At 38.8% G+C, this 17,623-nt stretch overlaps 1 protein-coding gene across 1 annotated transcript in view; it reads left to right on the forward strand.

Annotated features, from left to right (window-relative positions):
* Positions 1-17,623, forward strand: part of LOC131363224 (alpha-1,6-mannosylglycoprotein 6-beta-N-acetylglucosaminyltransferase B) — an 88,750-nt gene that overhangs the window by 49,963 nt on the left and 21,164 nt on the right. The window contains exon 9 of the mRNA XM_058405546.1: positions 17,037-17,168. Within this exon, the coding sequence (XP_058261529.1) occupies positions 17,037-17,168 (132 nt within the window). The remainder of the gene's footprint in view (positions 1-17,036; positions 17,169-17,623) is intronic.

The raw sequence follows: 17,623 nt of genomic DNA on the forward strand, positions 1-17,623 counted from the left end.
TCCATGTACCTCTTTGTCATGCTGTTAATGTTGCATTTTGTTTGTTGCTTTGCCTTCCATAACCTTGCTCCTAGTCTGTATGTTTTGCTGTTTTGTTTTACACTGTGCACAATAAAAGTCTGCAATTGCATCTGTCACCTCTGAGCACTCCTGACCCAGCGCTCCTGACACAAATGGTCAGAATAAGGTCCACTTGATTTGTGGCTACACATTTTACAGCACCAATGGGATGTATAAAATAGTACCCGAAAATGTTATTGAAGACTAATACTAAAACAACTACCATGGCAAAGCAAACAAAAACAGCAAGTATTGTCTGTCAAACATGCCAGTGTTCAATTGATACTTATGAGAATTTCATTTGAATATAATAACTTATAGGTAAAGAGGATAATCCACGTAACAAATATGATGTATTTTGCACTTGATATCAAATAAACTTAAAAAATGTCTGTGCCTTAATCATGTACATTTATAGCATTTGGCAAATGTTCTTATCCAGAGCGACTTCAGAAGTCTCTGTAAATGAATTCATTGATTTGTTCAATGCTATCATAAAGTTTCTTATAGAGAGAATTGTTTTTATTTATTTGTCAATACACCTAGATATTCTTTTCTTCACATATCCTAGCTTTGTTAGGAAGCTGGTGTCAAAGATGATTTAGCACCTCTGAAACAGAGAGGGTTAAAGGCCTTGCTCAAGTGCCAAACAATGGAAGTCTGGTAGTGCTTGAACCCTTGACCTTCTGATCAGTAACCCATAACCTAACCATTGAGCCAGGACTGTGTTAAAAAAAAAAACCTTCATCTCCATTTAATGTTTCTCTTTTATTCTCTCTCTTTATTCACAGAATATATAAAATCCATTCTGATATTTTCGGTGAAAAGGTGTACTGTAGTAAAAGCATTTTTTGTGTCTCTTCTTCATTGACCATGAATATTTCTTTCTTTCTTTCTTTCTTTCTTTCTTTCTTTCTTTCTTTCTTTCTTTCTTTCTTTCTTTCTTTCTTTCTTTCAATATTTCTTTTAGCAATGATCAAAAACCATATAACAGCTTTCGTTTTCAGGCCATACAATACACTGTGATGCTGAAAGCATTGAATATTATATGTTTTCTGCACATTTCTCAGCACCCTTCTTTAAGTAGGAGCAAAATGATGGATTTTACATTTTATTGAGCTCCTCTGTTTAAATTGGTTTGTCAAGTAATGACACGATACACCCATAAATCCCACTATAACGATTATTAAGCAGCAAGAGACAAGCTCTTCTTAAGCTCACCATTCCTTTCTCTATAAATCACTTAACATTCGCGCTGTCCACTCACCAATAAATCATTGTGTAGATTAGATCCCTAGTTTGACATCAGTCTCTCTTTTTTATCTTACCACAAGCTCAGAAAAGCATGTCCTCAGCATCATTCTATATGTGTTCAAGTCGACACGCTGTCTTTTCTCTTCAAGCTACAGGTATACACTCAGACTTCTGCTTCCTCGCTGATTGTCTCTGTGTCCCTTCTACTGGTACCAGGTTTTATACCCTCTATAAGGAGCAGTAAAGTGCTACATTCTCTCCACTGGTTCCTAGCAGAAATCCTAGATATATTCACTTTTTCGTTCTCGTTTGTGTGAACTGTACGCTATCGGTCACCATGCAGAGTCTGAAGATGACTCAGAGCTTGAGCAGCTCTGAAAAGCACAGCATGACAACACTGATGGTGCTCCTCTAATCTGAAAGACTTGCAGTTATTAAATGCACGCATGCTGTGAGTGGGTGGTGTGTGTGTGTGCATTTGGGTGTGTGTGTGTGTGTGTGTTTTTAGGATTTCAGCATTCATGGAAATACTGTTACACAATGTTATTTTCCCACACAATGTGCGTACATGTGGAAAACCGATGGTGCTGTTAATGTAGTGCATAAATTTGACAGTAATGAAAGTGACGTCTCAATTAAACAATGTTCAGTAAGGATAAAATGGGGGTCAGTGTGGTGGGGGGTAAAAAAAACCTTAAAAGACCTAAATTAAACTATATTAGTTTAACTATTCGTGTATAAGAAATATATACTTTAAAGAGCAGTAATAGATTTATCAGGAAATTGCTTTTTAGTATTATTAGGCATGAATCTACCACATCTTTTCTGAAAATGTGAAAGATTATGTTATTATTTTTATTTTAATTTTTTTGAATTATAAAAGAGAGATGAAAAATACAGTCCAGAAATGGGGGCACAGAGAGAAGTTAATTGATTTTTTGTACAACTGCAGGCAGGACAAATAGTTTAGTTGCTTCTGAGGATGTGGGCAAACATTAGCCGTAGCATTTGTCTCCTACTAGCTGGTAGAGCTGTAGCCAAGGCCACTATTTATGAAGTCAAGATGAGTACAAGACCAGGACTTGCTAAGATTGAGTAAAGACCAAGTCGAAATAAAAGAAAGACCAAGTCAAGATGAAAGCTAGACTAAATTAAGACAAAGACCAAGACTGAGACTGGGGTCCACTTTCACCCAGAGCCCTTTGTTACAGCTCAAATTGGCCAATGCATAGCCAAGCCATGAGAAATCTCTTCTTGTCAACTTTTAAACTTGCGAAAAAGAGACAACACAAGCACTTTAACTCTTGGTTGGGACCAAAACCATGGTTATCTAGACCAATGCCTGAGAATGAGACAAGTCCACCTCCATTAAATGCCATTAATTCTGAGATAAGTCAAGGCAGAAAATCTTGAGAATGGACCCCAGTCTTGGCCCTTCTGGTTGGACTTACAGGCCCAAATAAATATGATTTCATATTCCTCTGCAGCTAGTGTCTCCATGATTGTATTGGAACACCCACTTTTTAAATGTATTTCAGATCTAGATAGATAAAAACCAAGGTCCTAGATTTTACATTGTCTTTTCGCTACCTTGACCCCATTTAATAGACAACCTTTTATTAAGAATAGTGGGCAAAATCAGCTGACTTTCTTCGATTTTCATTGCAAACAACCAACCACAGACCTTCTAGCAACTTCTGTACATGGCACAAAATGCAATTAAGATGGGATACTGTAGAGTATAACGTGACTGTATCTGGATTTGTATGCACTGATGTATGGATAACCAGTCAGATTTCACCCTTGAAGATGCTTGCGATCAGTTAAGAATATAAAAGATACAATAGCTTTTGTTAGAGAGCCTGTAGCTGTGATATGGCGAGAGCGAGCAAGCAAGGGGGGGTGGGGGGGTGGGGGGGGTGCTAGACATTCTGGCACTTGTATTGTCATTTGAAAGATTCAGCTTACTGCTAAAAGGAGCCAGGAGGGTCAGCTAGTAGGATAGGCACAAAGCACACATCGATCAGGGATCTTCCCCTTATCAAGCTTTCCTACTAATGATTCATCATCAGCAGAATAGAAAGTGCTTGGGTCCACACTGTCTCTCTGTGACTGATCTAAAGCTATATATTTTCTCTCTATTGGATTTTCATCCTCTTTTCAGACCCAGAGGTTAGACAGAGAGAAGGATGGACTCACGGAGAAATGAAACCTTGAAGGCATCGCCTATTGAGACAAAAAATCATGGAAAGAACAGCTTGGAAACACTGCCAGTGAGCCTGTGAGATCTGTCAGTTTTTGAGTTATTAAATGCTCCCCTGCTGGCAGAGGGTGGTGTTTGAGAGTGTGTGTCTTTTATAGTCGTTTGTGTTTATTTTCGCATTCATCAAAATACTGTCATGTGTTACATGAAGTGACATGCTCTTGCACATCGCCCACACGCTTGAAAAGCTGCAGGAGCTGTTAATGTGGTGATAAAACAGAGAGTGATATGTCCATTGAGAAAAGATCTTTTGATGCAGCAAGATGCAGGGAGATAGACAAAGAAAGAGAGAGAGAAAGAGAGAATGAGAGAGAGAGAGAGAGAGAGAGAGAGAGAGAGAGAGAGAGAGAGAAAGGAGTGAAGTTTGAGTTGATATGTATAAAAACTTTTTTTTCCCTAATCTTTAACCGTCCAGTTTCTGTGAGCTTGTGCCCATGTGAAGCCTCAGATTCCTGTTCATTGCTGATATTCTTGACATTCTTGGCTCAAGCCCATCCACCTCAATGTTTTGTGCGTGCTGAGATGCTTTTCTTCTACCACACATGCAAAGAGTGATTATACAGCAAAAGTTAATATATCCTTCCTGGCAACTTGAACCAATCTAGCCATTTTACTCAGACTTCTCTTATCAACATTGGGTTACGAACCCACAGGACTGTCGCTCACTCAGTGTTTTATGTTTTTCACATCATTCTGTATAAAGAAACTGTTGCATGTGAAATTTGAAGGATCAAAACTGCCATCTGGCACCAACAACCATGCAACAATTAAAGTCACAGAGATAACAGGGTAACATTAACTGCATGATTTTATGCAGCCACATGATTGGCTGATTAGATAGCTACATAAATGAGAAGGTGTACAGGTGGACGAGGAGTGTATATACATTAAACTAGAAAAACCAAAAAACAGAAGGACTACTAATGTTCACACAATTTTTGTTTTTCTTATCATTATATTAACACTATAATTTAACAAAGACTGTTACGCAGCAGCCTGACAACTGAGGCTTAACGACATATGAAATGAAACACCTTTCAACAGGGTCATAAAATATATTAATATACTGTAGGCCACATACACTGAGCTTGAAAGTAGCATAGGAACAAGTTAATAGTCTACAGATGATTTACTATATAACATATTTGCATGCATTGTACACAGTTATAGAAGGGAAATGATGTAGAATCACACTCCGTGGGTGTCACGCCCCACACCAACATAGCACTTGCTCTTCCGCATTCCGGCCCGGAGTTTTGATCTCGCTTCATTATCCTCTTTGCTAAAGTGCTTACACAACTGTTCTCTATCATCCCCACTCATTGCTACCTGTTTATACACCCTCACGTTCTATTACTCTTTGCTGGATTATTTTGTGCCCGGTTTTCTCGCTATCTCTATTCCATGTTTTTCTGCTCTCAACCCTGCTTTTCCCCTCAACTCATGCTCTCATCTCACCCATTGGCCTTTCTTATCTGTGGATTATCTACTCTGACCTAGTTTGGATTTCTAGTTTCGTTTTTCCCTTTCCGCTCTTTATATTTTTAATGTTCTTTTATTTCGTACACAGTTATCGTTAAATAGTTATAAAAATCATTTCAGCAACACATAGATATGTTAACTGACATCTCAGCCTGCCGAAAGGCTAAAAAAACTAATTCAATCAATTTAATTAATGGCATGTTCATAAAATTGTCAACTTCAACTTAGCGAAAAAACTTTTTTTAAAGAGTTGCACCAAAATGAGCACATGCTGTTCCTGTCTATTAATCAAAGTCAAGAAGCCTTGATAAATCAGATTATGTAGATCAATACAGTAATCTCTACTGCATTAATCTTTAATGCCATGAATTAAAACCGGTTCATTAAGTTTCATTCTCTTTAGTGTGGCAAATAATATGCCATGCCTATTTCCTGACTCATGTGAGTTACTGTAGTATATTATAATATATTCCGTTTCAAATTGCCAGACAGTGTGCCAGCCTACACGTCCTCTCTGCGGCGGCTCTAAAGTTCATAGATGTGTCTAAGACAGCAAACCAGTCTGCTGCTGTCTGTCTGTCTCTTCTCCCCACTGGATTCTCATCCTCCACCCACAGCCAGTGGACAAGAGAAAGAGAAACAGGAGGCATTTTGAAAACTCATGTTATTGAACTCTTACAGATTCTCAGTTACTGCAGTGCCTGAAAACACAGCCACGTTTTAAAATGTGTCAGTTTAAGCTTGTTCTGCCAGGATCTGTTATCCTCAGGCCTTCTTTAGGGAGACTTTTTCATTCTGACATGTAAGAAATGACTGAAGAAATAAACTCAGAAGTAATATTATGCAAGACTGTGTACAGAGTCTTTGTATGTTTACTAAAACCACACTGGGTTAGTACATTGTGTGTATCAGGTGGCTCGTCCGCATACAGTTCCACTTCCTGGTTCATTATAGTAGAGTTAGCGATATTGTCAGAGGACAATACAGAGCGATACATTTTTCATGACCATGACTTTTGACTTTAAATATGAAAGATGAAAAGGAAAAAAAGGAAGCCAGTTTCATCAGAAGCACTAGCTAGCTAGCACTATGAGGTGAGTATACCTGCTTTGGGATCAGGGAGCATGATTTTTTTGTGCCTTGTGCACAAAATTAGATAACTGCTTTAATGTACAGGTTTTTCTAATAAAGTGGACAGTGAGTGTATACTGTATTTAAAAGACCACGTATGCTTTTATTTTTAGTGTTGTTACTGTGCTCAAATATCACTGAAAACTTGAGGAAAAGAAATTCTCCAGCTTCTGCAATGGCTCTTTACATTCCATCTAGCAGAATTCAATCTGTGCTCCATTCATCAAGTGAAAAACTATTTGACACATCTTCTGTGATCCACTGTTGTAGGACAAGCACAACATTTGGATTAACAAATAAAAGAAATCATCTGGAGGGTTATACGGCCTTGCCACTTCATTCCAGCTAGCTATTATGACAATATATGAGAAATTCTTTTTGTAATTGCTGATGCAAGGACTATCTAGACTGTCTTTATCACTTCACAAGAGATACAATGGAAAATACATCTAGTCTGCTCTCTGAGCTGCAGCTCCTCTGAGTTTTGTCTTTATTTACTAGAACGTCACAATGGGATGTTGAATGTTCAGTGCTCTTAGCAGCTGCTAAATGCAAGGTCGTCTGATTTCATTGCTCATATGATAATGAATCCTTGACGCGAATGCATCTAAAGCTTTTCTGTAACTGTGCTTCAGAGAATTGCAGAGCTGCTTCTTCAACATCCTGTAGCTGAAACTGTATCAAGCTGGAAGCTGTTCACATTATCCCAGACATTTTGGTGTGCTACGACTCAAGGAACATTCATTATAACATTTTTGTCATGGTTTTAAACATTACATTTAGTCTGTGTTCAGTTCAGTTCACTTTAGATCGGTCTGGTCATCTTAGAGCTTTATAAGAGCATCTTAGAGCACTGTAACTGTAGATCATACAGGTGATTTTGTCTACAGCCACCCGCCTGGTACAAATCCAGAGACAGAAGATCTTTATTTTAGTCATTTCAAAATGACTTCTTTGGTTTAGCTGGTGTCCAGTTCCTTTGTGAGTCTGTGGCAGAGTGTATGCATAGAGCTAATAAGTGGGGAACTTTTAACAGACTAGGATATAAGGTCTGGCTCAGTACTCTGTTTAAGCCCCTTAAACAGACCCATATTTTGTCTAATTCTTCATTTGATGCTCTACATTGCGGAGACATGGTGACTTAGTGGTTAACAGGCTTGCTCCCCTGTCTCTCACCTCCAGGGTTGGGGGGTTGATTCCTACCTCTGCCTTTTTTTCACCGTGTTTTCAGGTTCATGCTTCAGGGGCTCTGGCTACTCTGTGTGGTACGTTGTGTATCTGTAGTGTCTAATTATGTGCGATTGTGCCCTGCAATAGTTTGGCACACTGTCCAGGGTGTCCCCTGCCTTGAGCTCCAAGAACCCTGAGATAGACTCAAGATTCTCCATGACCCTGTGTAGGATAAGCACTGATGAAAACAGATGGATGGATACACTACAATGGGCTCAAATATGAATTCACTATGGTCTGTAAAAAGTCCTGTTGAAAATGTGTAAGGGCAGAAAACATTATTTAGATCAGTAATATGGACTCAACATTCAAAAGACTTCTCCCATTTATGTGAATAGAGATGGTGAGCTCTGTACTTTCTAGCAGTTTGGGCTGGATTTGCCAAGACACAATACAACTGAGATGCTTGGAACAATCACTGGATATATCTGTAGTCTGTGGCATCATTTGTGTGTGTGTGTGTGTGAGAGAGAGAGAGAGAGAGAGAGAGAGAGAGAGGGAGAGAGAAAGAGAGAAATCCTCCTCATGCAAGCGTGCTCTGACATCCAGCATGGCTCATTCTCTTCTCAGCATGAGGTTGATCCTCTATCTACATCTGAAAATAGCCAGCAGCCCTCGCATTAAGACTTGCTGGCACTTGCTGCTTGTAAATTCAAGGATGTGCTGCCAGTCAGCCTTTAGTGAACTCACACACATCCTCCCTGAGGACTTTTCAGACCCCAGATCTTTTTTCTATTACAGTATTCTGTCAATATGTATGGTTGAGATTCTCTTGTGACTTAGTGTAGCAGCTCACAAATTCATGCAAATTCAAATTCTCCAAATGTTTCCTGGGATTAGTATACATCTCATTAAAGCCACTAGGCAGCCACAGCAGTTTTGGGGAATGTGTAAACATTGCTAGCTAAGTGCTGCACTGTGCTGCTCATTATCACACATTTCATTCTCTCTGTGTGATATGGCACACTTACAATCAAATATCTATTCATTATCATAAATGAGAGAAACTCATTTTTACCTCTGTATTCAGCTCGCATACATTTCAGGATTCAGCAGATTATTCTCTAAGCAGATCATGAGCAGGGATGTAGAGCATATGGTTATATAGTGATAGTGATGGTCTACCAGTATGGAAATATAATCCCAACAACCCCAGAGAGGAACCTCATTACCGTTGTTCATATCCAATGTCAGGAGCTTTATTCTCCTTTTCATAGTCACTATTCACAGATATTGTAATAAGTGATAAGGGTGTAGACTGAGTGGTAAGAAAAGAACTTTATCTAAAAACTGTTAGAAAGTGGGTGAATTGGTTTGTTTGCACTTACTTTCTTACTGAGCTTGCTGGTGTTTTACTGGCATCCCATTTATGATTGATCCCTCCTCACAAAGGATATGCTGTGAATCCACTGTGACACAATGATAAAGTGTTTACTGAATCTGGGTAGGTAGGTAGGAAGGAAGGAAGGAAGGAAGGAAGGAAGGAAGGACGGAAGAAGGAAGGAAGGAAGGAAAAATGAAGGAAGGAATGAAGAAAAAAGGAAGGAAGGAAGGAAGGAAGGAAGAAAAAAGGAAGGAAGGAAGGAAGGAGTGAAGAAAAAAGGAAGGAAGGAAGGAAGGAAGAAAAAAGGAAGGAAGGAAGGAAGGAAGGAAGGAAGGAGTGAAGAAAAAAGGAAGGAAGGAAGAAAAAAGGAAGGAAGGAAGGAAGGAGTGAAGAAAAAATGAAGGAAGGAAGGAAGGAAGGAAGAAAAAATGAAGGAAGGAAGGAAGGAAGGAAGAAAAAAGGAAGGAAGGAGTGAAGAAAAAAGGAAGGAAGGAAGGAAGAAAAAAGGAAGGAATGAAGGAAGAAAAAAGGAAGGAAGGAATGAAGAAAGAAGGAAGGAAGGAAGGAAGGAAGGAAGGAAGGAAGAAAAAAGGAAGGAAGGAAGGAAGGAAAGAATAAATGATGGAAGGAATGAAGGAAGACACCAAAAAAATATCAGACACCAAAAAAATTTCAGGGGAAAGAGCAAAGAAACCTAAGTGCTATATGCTGACTGAGCTTACTTTTGAGTCAGATTAAAAAAGTAGCCTGTGTTAAAGCTTCTGTGTTTCATCTGCTGCATCCTTACTAACATTCCCTCCTTTGTATTTTTCAGAACCTTAGTTGTTTGCCTGTTGAGGATATTCACGCTTCATTGTCCTCCTCTAATGAAAGCTCACACATGACCACTACAAGAGAATCTTGCCTGTATACTGTATCTATCATTAGCTCTACATTGCAGTCTTTATGGTGGGCAGTTTTCCATACTTTACCTTTCATTTACACATCCTATGTAATTTTAATGTAACTGGGAAATTTGTTGGAGCCCAGAAAAATCTCTCAGGTGGCCAGCAATAGTGGCCTTATATGATATTATATAGGATATTAATGCTGTAAGATTTCTGTCTGATGAACAGGGATTTTGCACCATGTATTGGTTCAGTCTGCTAGTTAATAGGCGCAGACCTTATACCTATTCTAACAGTGCTGAATGATGAAAAGGAAGTGGAATTGATGAAAAACCTGCAAAGCTGGCTTGCAAACAAGATTAATTAGAATGAAGAATAAGTAAGAGGTCAGCTATTTTAGAACAAGGCCTTCATCCAAGTCCATTGCTCATACAGTGTCTGTGTACTGATTTGTATAGTGATGAGACATACAGAGATTTTCATCGGGCTAATTTTATAAATATCCATAACCCTGTATGACAATGACGATAAGTAACAGTATGTAACAGTAAATCAAGAGTGAGTGTGGCTCTTGGGTGTTTCAGGAGGGAATTTTATTTAGTCAGGCTAGTATATATATGAAAGTATGTGAAGATGAAAGACCAGAATTCATTAGATGCTCAGCCTCCTTCTCCACACATTCCTTTATTTTATGTCTATAGCCATGGATACAGTAAGTAAAGGTACAAACTATAAATGACAGTAATTAACACAGAGAATAAGAGTTAAGGAGAATGTATGTAAAAGGGGTTAAAAAGGTACATAAAGTGCACAACTACACACTATCTTCTAATATATTTATATGTAATCCTTGAAAGCATTCATTTAGTCAGTTTTTAAAATGGCTCATTGATTAAGGACCTGAACCTGGTTACCAAAGATCTTTCACTTCAAATGAAGTGAAAGATCTTTCTGTGAGAAAAGACAGCAAGTTATATGTACACAATGTTCCTAATGGGGTTTGATTAATAATAAATCATAAACATCGCATAAACAGCACTGGGAAAAACTGCTGCTTACAGAGTTTCTACATTGTCACACTGTCTATTCTTATAATCTCTTCTAATTGCACATCTTCATATACAAAGACAGTGACTCTGCCTCAGACATTAAAATAACTAGACCTAACTAATAATTTTTCTATTTTGAAACATTATTTGGTTTCTTTTTGTCAGTGGTCAAACTGCATGTTTACTGGAATGAATAGCAGACAGGCAGACATAGATAGGATGCATAGGAACTAGACAATTATCACAGGGACAAACAAAAAGACAGACAATTGGAAAACGGGCAGGAAGTAGGACAGGCAGTGCAGGTAATTGGAAAACAACCCAAGGTCAAATCAACAGAACAAACAGGGAATGGAATCGGTTCGGAAACGATACAGACACATGCTGGAGTGAGACTTGAATGAGACCAAAGACTGAATGTGTGTGTGTTTGTGTGTGTGTGTGTGTGTTTGTGTGTGAGAGACACAGAGGCAGAGACAGAGACTGAATACATGGTGTCTCGTTAGAAGTCTGGTAATTGTGGATCATGGGTAGGATGGATGGGCATAGATCATAGACTCATAAAAAATTGATGGTCTGTGCAAATCAATATGAGTGAATGACAAAGTAGTCAATTTGAATTGTCCTTGGTTATCATGGGTTATTACATTTTTTAACGTTCTCTTCACCTTCTTTGCAAGAAACATCTTATACGAAATGTTTTATAGCTGTATCATGGAACACCTGACTGCAATTTATGAGCTTACACACAAGTTGCTATATTAATTTGGGAGTAAATTAGGGCCTCAGATTTGAACATTAGTATTAATACTGCAAGAAGATCTGCATGCATCAAAGTGGATTCTAAATGAAAAAGAAAAAGAACAGAATAGGAGTCTGTGTGTAAGGCATGCTTTAAAACAAATCCAAGCAAACTAAGTGAAATCAGAAGTAAGTGGAATGTTGTTAACCCTCCAGTGTCTGGGGTAAAACTGACCTCAAGGCATCCCTGAAAAATATGCTTATATTTTCTGTAAATACTGTATGTAATATTCTTGAATCTTTTTGGCTTTTGCTAAACATAAACATGCACATCATGTTTTATAAAGCTTTTGAAATGCCTCTACCCAGTTGGGGTCTAGGATCATTTTGACCCCAAACTTTATATGCACACTAGTTTTCTCTTTTGTTTTATCTTTCCCTGTTGACACTCTCTCTCATAATATTGCCAACTTAGTAAGATAGATGATTTCTACCTTTCTACCAAACCCAAGTTTCTTCTTTATTTCACTATATACAGTATATATATATATACACTACTCACAAAAAGTTAAGGCAATTCGGCTTTCGGGTGAAATTTCAGGATGCACCTAAAATGCACTATAACCTTTACAGGTGAACTTAATTTGATCTTCTCTACACTTTTGAATGCACATGTCCAACTGTTCAGTGTTTCAGTACTTTTTGTGTAACTTGCTGTTCTCTAACAAGGTGCTTAACGGCAAAATTCACAACTGGTGTTTGATCCATGAATCGACCAATAAATTTTCTGGTTCAGTTAGAATTGGTATTTAAACAGTCCTCTTCATCATGCTGTTCACATTTTGACATCATGAGACCAAGACCACACCTAACAATTGATCAACAGTACCTCGCCATTGCCAGGCTTCAAACAGGATGTTCTCAGAGGGAAGTGGCCAGTGAGCTTAGAGTGTCACAGAGTGTCATCAGCAGGATGCGACAGAAATACAGAGAGACTGGGAGAGTCACAGAATGACATAGAAGTGGACGTTCTTTGGCCACATCCCACATTGATGACCACTTTAATGTGAACAATGCCCTGTGGAACCGGATGATGAATGCCACTCAACTCCAGGCACATTTAAGGGAGGTGAGAGGCACCCAAGTGTCACGTCAGACCATTCAATACTGTTTACATCAGCATGGTCTGCGTGCTAGACGACCTGCAAGGGTACCTGACCACACCACCAGGCACAGGCGTCGGGCCAGGGAGCATTTACTCTGGACGAGGGACCAGTGGGCCTCAGTGATGTTCTCTGATGAAAGTTGATTCATGTTGAGCAGAAATGATGGCCGCCAACGATGTTGGAGACGTCAAGGAGAGCGCTATGCATCAGCCACTGTTATCACCAGATGAGCCTTTGGTGGTGGTAGTGTTACAGTCTGGGCAGGTGTGTCTACTCAATACAGAACTGCCCTACAGCTTGTGAATGGTACAGTGACAAGCCAGTACTACCTGAATAACATCATTAATCCAGTCATTGTGCCCCTGCATGAACAACACAGGCCTAATTTCATCTTCATGGACCACAATGCTCCAGCTCATCGAGGTCGGATCATTAGGGAATGGCTGCTGGAGGCTGGGGTACCTCAAATGGAGTGGCCTGCACTTTCTCCAGACCTGAATCCCATAGAAAACCTATGGGATCAGCTGAGTCGTCATGTAGCGGCTCGTATCCCTGCACCCCAGAACCTCAATGACCTGAGGGCCGCCCTTCAAGAAGAGTGGAATGCCATGCCTCAGCAGACAATAAGTCGACTCATGAACAGCATGAGACGTCGTTGTCAAGCTGTAATTGATGGTCAAGGGCACATGACAAATTATTGAGACATTGACCTTTTTTGTTGTGGTATACCCACCACTTTGGCTTTTGTTTCAATAAATTTTTGAGATGAAGAATGCCCTACTTTCATGATATAATATCACTGTAGCATGAACTTTTTACATTTTCCATAAATTTCACCCAAAAGCCAAATATCCTTAACTTTTTGTGAGTAGTGTATATATATACAGTATCTCACAAAAGTGAGTACACCCCTCACATTTTTGTAAATATTTTATTACATCTTTTCATGTGAAAACACTGAAGAAATGACCCTCTGCTCCAATGTAAAGTAGTGAGTGTACAGCCTGTATAACAGTGTAAATTTGCTGTCCCCTCAAAATAACTCAACACACAGCCATTAATGTCTAAACTGTTGGCAACAAAAGTGAGTACACCCCTAAGTGGAAATGTGCAAATTGGCCCAATTAGCCATTTCCCCTCCCCGGTGTCATGTGACTCAAGGTCTCAGGTGTGAATGGGGAGCAGGTGTGTTAAATTTGATGTTATCGCTCTCACACTCTCTCATACTGGTCACTGGAAGTTCAACATGGCACCTCATGGCAAAGATCTCTCTGAGGATCTGAAAAAAAGAATTGTTGCTCTACATTAAGATGGCCTAGTCTATAAGAAGATTGCCAAGACCCTGAAACTGAGCTGCAGCATGGTGAGCAAGACCATACAGCGGTTTTACAGGACAGGTTCCACTCAGAACAGGCCTTGACATGGTCGACCAAAGAAGTTGAGTGCACGTGCTCAGCGTCATATCCGGAGGTTGTCTTTGGGAAATAGACGTATGAGTGCTGCCAGCATTGCTGCAGAGGTTGAAGGGGTGGGGGGTCAGCCTGTCAGTGCTCAGACCATACACCACACACTGCATCAAATTGGTCTGCATGGCTGTCGTCCCAGAAGGAAGCCTCTACTAAAGATGATGCACAAGAAAACCCGCATACAGTTTGCTGAAGACAAGCAGACTAAGGAACCATGTCCTGTGGTCCGGTAAGACAGAGATACACTTATTTGGTTCAGATGGTGTCAAGCGTGTGTGGCGGCAACCAAGTGAGGAGTACAAAGACAAGTGTGTCTTGCCTACAGTCAAGCATGGTGGTGGGAGTGTCATGGTCTGGGCCTACATGAGTGCTGCCGGCACTGGGGAGCTACAGTTCATTGAGGGAACCATGAATGCCAACAAGTACTGTGACATACTGAAGCAGAGCATGATCCCCTCCCTTCGGAGACTGGGCCGCAGGGCAGTATTCCAACATCCCTTTGTCGTTTTGACTGATTTCATATAGCTGATACCTTTTATTTTTTATTAAGGAAAACTAAGCATAAATTGAAAAGCATAAATTTCTGAGGTAATTAATACATAAATATATTTTCAGTTTTCAGAGTTAAGTTATTAATTATTATAACACCCTGAGATTATAAGTATAACATCTAATATGTGAATAGATAGATAGAAAAAAACAATATTTTTAAAATTTATTCATCAGAAGGCACAGTATAAGTAACCAAGAAATACAAACAAACAACATTTTGAAATTATCATATATTAAACTATTTTTACTTATTAATAACTGACCAGACACATTAGTCAGAACTGATATTTTTTAACCAGATCATTTTTCGCAGTCAGGCTAAAGTACAATTAAAAAGAGTAAAGATCAGACAGAATGTCAAATACAGCTTGATGATTAGTGGTGTAACAAGGTACAGAACTTACACAATGTTATATAATGATTGGCAAGATTCCATAATGAATGTTCTAATTGTGTTTATATTAACAGGGAAGTCATAATGTCATGTTGTTTTGATTATTATTATTATTATTATTATTATTTTGCTGTATTGTTACTTTATCTACATATTACCCATTAGCTAGTTAATGAATAGGCCAAAATGATTTGTTTAGTTTCAGATGTCTTTCAAATATGTTTCAGAGGTTTGTTTAAGGTAACTTAAGGCTGCATTCTTATAAAAAAAAATTGTTTGAAAGATCTCCTACATGTCATGAAGTCCCCCTTTCACTGTCCAGTGTAGTTCCAAGCTTGACAAGTGCTGCTCTTGTTGTTTTGTTTTGATTTCACTCCATATGCTTTTGTTGTTATGCCATATGCTTTGGCTCTGTTTTTGCCCCATCCTGTCATAGGTCTGTACCCTGCTGGTTTGTTGTCTCATTACAAGTCTTATCATGTATGCCTATTGTAAATTCTCAGCCTTGGTTCACGAAGTCTTGTTTCCTAGTTTGTTGATTTCCTGGTTGTATAAATGCTGATTTTCCTTTTGATGTTGCCGACCTGTGCTCAGAACCCTGCTATGAATTTTGACAATAATAAAAACACATGTTTTTTGCACTTGCTTTCTGCTGTCTATAGCCACAAGGTCTGACTTCCCACAGTTATCAGGTATAAAATATTACAAACAGCATAGTCAAACAGCACAGCCTGGGGAAGCATCTATTGCTTTTGGTTTCATTACTGCAATAGAAAAAGAAGGAAATATGTGGGCACCGTTATGCAATGAGTGATCAACATTCATTTTAAGAGCAACCCAGTACTGGTTTATGTATATTTACTGGTACTAGCTGTCTCTGCTCTGAATTATGAGAAAACAAATAGCAGTCAGAATTTCTCTCTCTCTCTCTCTCTCTCTCTCTCTCTCTCTCTCTCTCTCTCTCTCTCTCTCTCTCTCTCTCTCTCTATAGCTGAGAATTACTGTGAAAAAGGAATTAAACAGATAAGTAAAGAGAAAAGAAATTTCTCTTAGTGTGTGTTTGTTGTGTAAGGTTGCTTGCCTGTAGTTATACATTTAATGTGGAAGTGGCACAGCAATGGCAGGGTGTGTAATTGGTTGAACTTGAACAATTCCTGGTGGAATCCTATTGTTGGGCTGCTGACTGAGTCAGTAAATGCAATAATTGTTTAAATGGATTTTGTTGACTGATGTTGCAGTGTGGTTGAATAATGAGGCTTCTCAGTGCATTACACACACACACATGTACACACATGCTCCGATTTTTAAGATTTTTTTATTTTATTTTTGAGCCTCTGACATTTTCAACAATAACACTTGCCTGATCTTATGAATGAAAAAAAAATAGAGAATTGAACAAAGTAACACAAAAATTAACCAGATGATGAATGCTTGGATTGATTGGCCTTTGAATCATTCATTTTTGCATAAAACTGGGTTGCTTTTTTCACCCAATTAAGATATTAATAAGACAAGTATTATCATATTGATTTTTATGTAAATTGTTTCATATAAAATGAATCCCAAGTTTTAAAAAAATGATTCTCAAATGAGGTCCTGATAGGGGATGTCGCTATTTCTGTATGTGTGTGAGAGAGACAGAGATAGAGAGTGAGAGAGAGAGTTCATTTTGGATCAGTACAAAGTGCTTCTTTCTTTCTGCATTAGTGCCTGCAGACAGATTGCCTGTCTGTGTGTGCCATGGTGCTTTCAAGAGAATACGCATCCATAACTATATTAAACATCCACAGAGAGTGCCATGACAAAAGAGCTCTTCCAGCACCTCCACACTCTTTTTGATTTGGATTTTGCTGTGCTAGTGCATGTGCACATAGCATTTGAACTTTACTAATGGCCTGCTTTACCCTACTACAAAGACTGTAAGACATCTGTTTATCAGGACTTTCTGTAGGCTATTTATCAGCCGTGTATATGTTCCATAAGCACAGGCTGAGTTCTGCTTTGATATAGCTGTTTTTATTTGCCTATTTCGCCCAGGTTTCTTGGTGTTCCCCCAGGAAGAGGAAGTTGCCCATTGCGAGGACCTTTCCCTTTTGACCTCATCTATACTGACTACCATGGACTGCAGCAGATGAAGCAACACTTGGGCCTCTCCCTCAGAAAGCACAAGTTAGTGTGTGTGTGTGTGTGTGTGTGTATATATTATGTGTGTATATATTTTTCATTTCATTTCATTGTCTGTACTGCTCTACACCTCTATACAGGTGTGAATAAATTTCGTAAAGTAAGAATGCTTTCAAAAATATATCTTATTTTATTTTTTTATCTTATCTTATGTTTATTTTTGTCAATATACAAAATGCAAAGTGAGCAAACAAGAAAAATCTAAATCAAATCAATATTTGATGTGACTACTCTTTTGCTTCAAACCAGCATCAGTTCTTACACTTGCACCATTTGTACACTTGCAAAAAGTCAGCGATTTTGTAGGATCAGAGTCAGGTGTATGATTAACCAATTATACCAAGCAGGTGCTAATGATCAGTTCCATTTGTAGGTGGAAACACACTAAAACAGAAACAGCTGTGTAGGAGGCTTAAAACTGAGTGAGGACCAGCCAAACT

Source organism: Hemibagrus wyckioides, linkage group LG02 (genome assembly GCF_019097595.1).
Source record: "Hemibagrus wyckioides isolate EC202008001 linkage group LG02, SWU_Hwy_1.0, whole genome shotgun sequence".
Classification (NCBI taxonomy): domain Eukaryota; kingdom Metazoa; phylum Chordata; class Actinopteri; order Siluriformes; family Bagridae; genus Hemibagrus; species Hemibagrus wyckioides.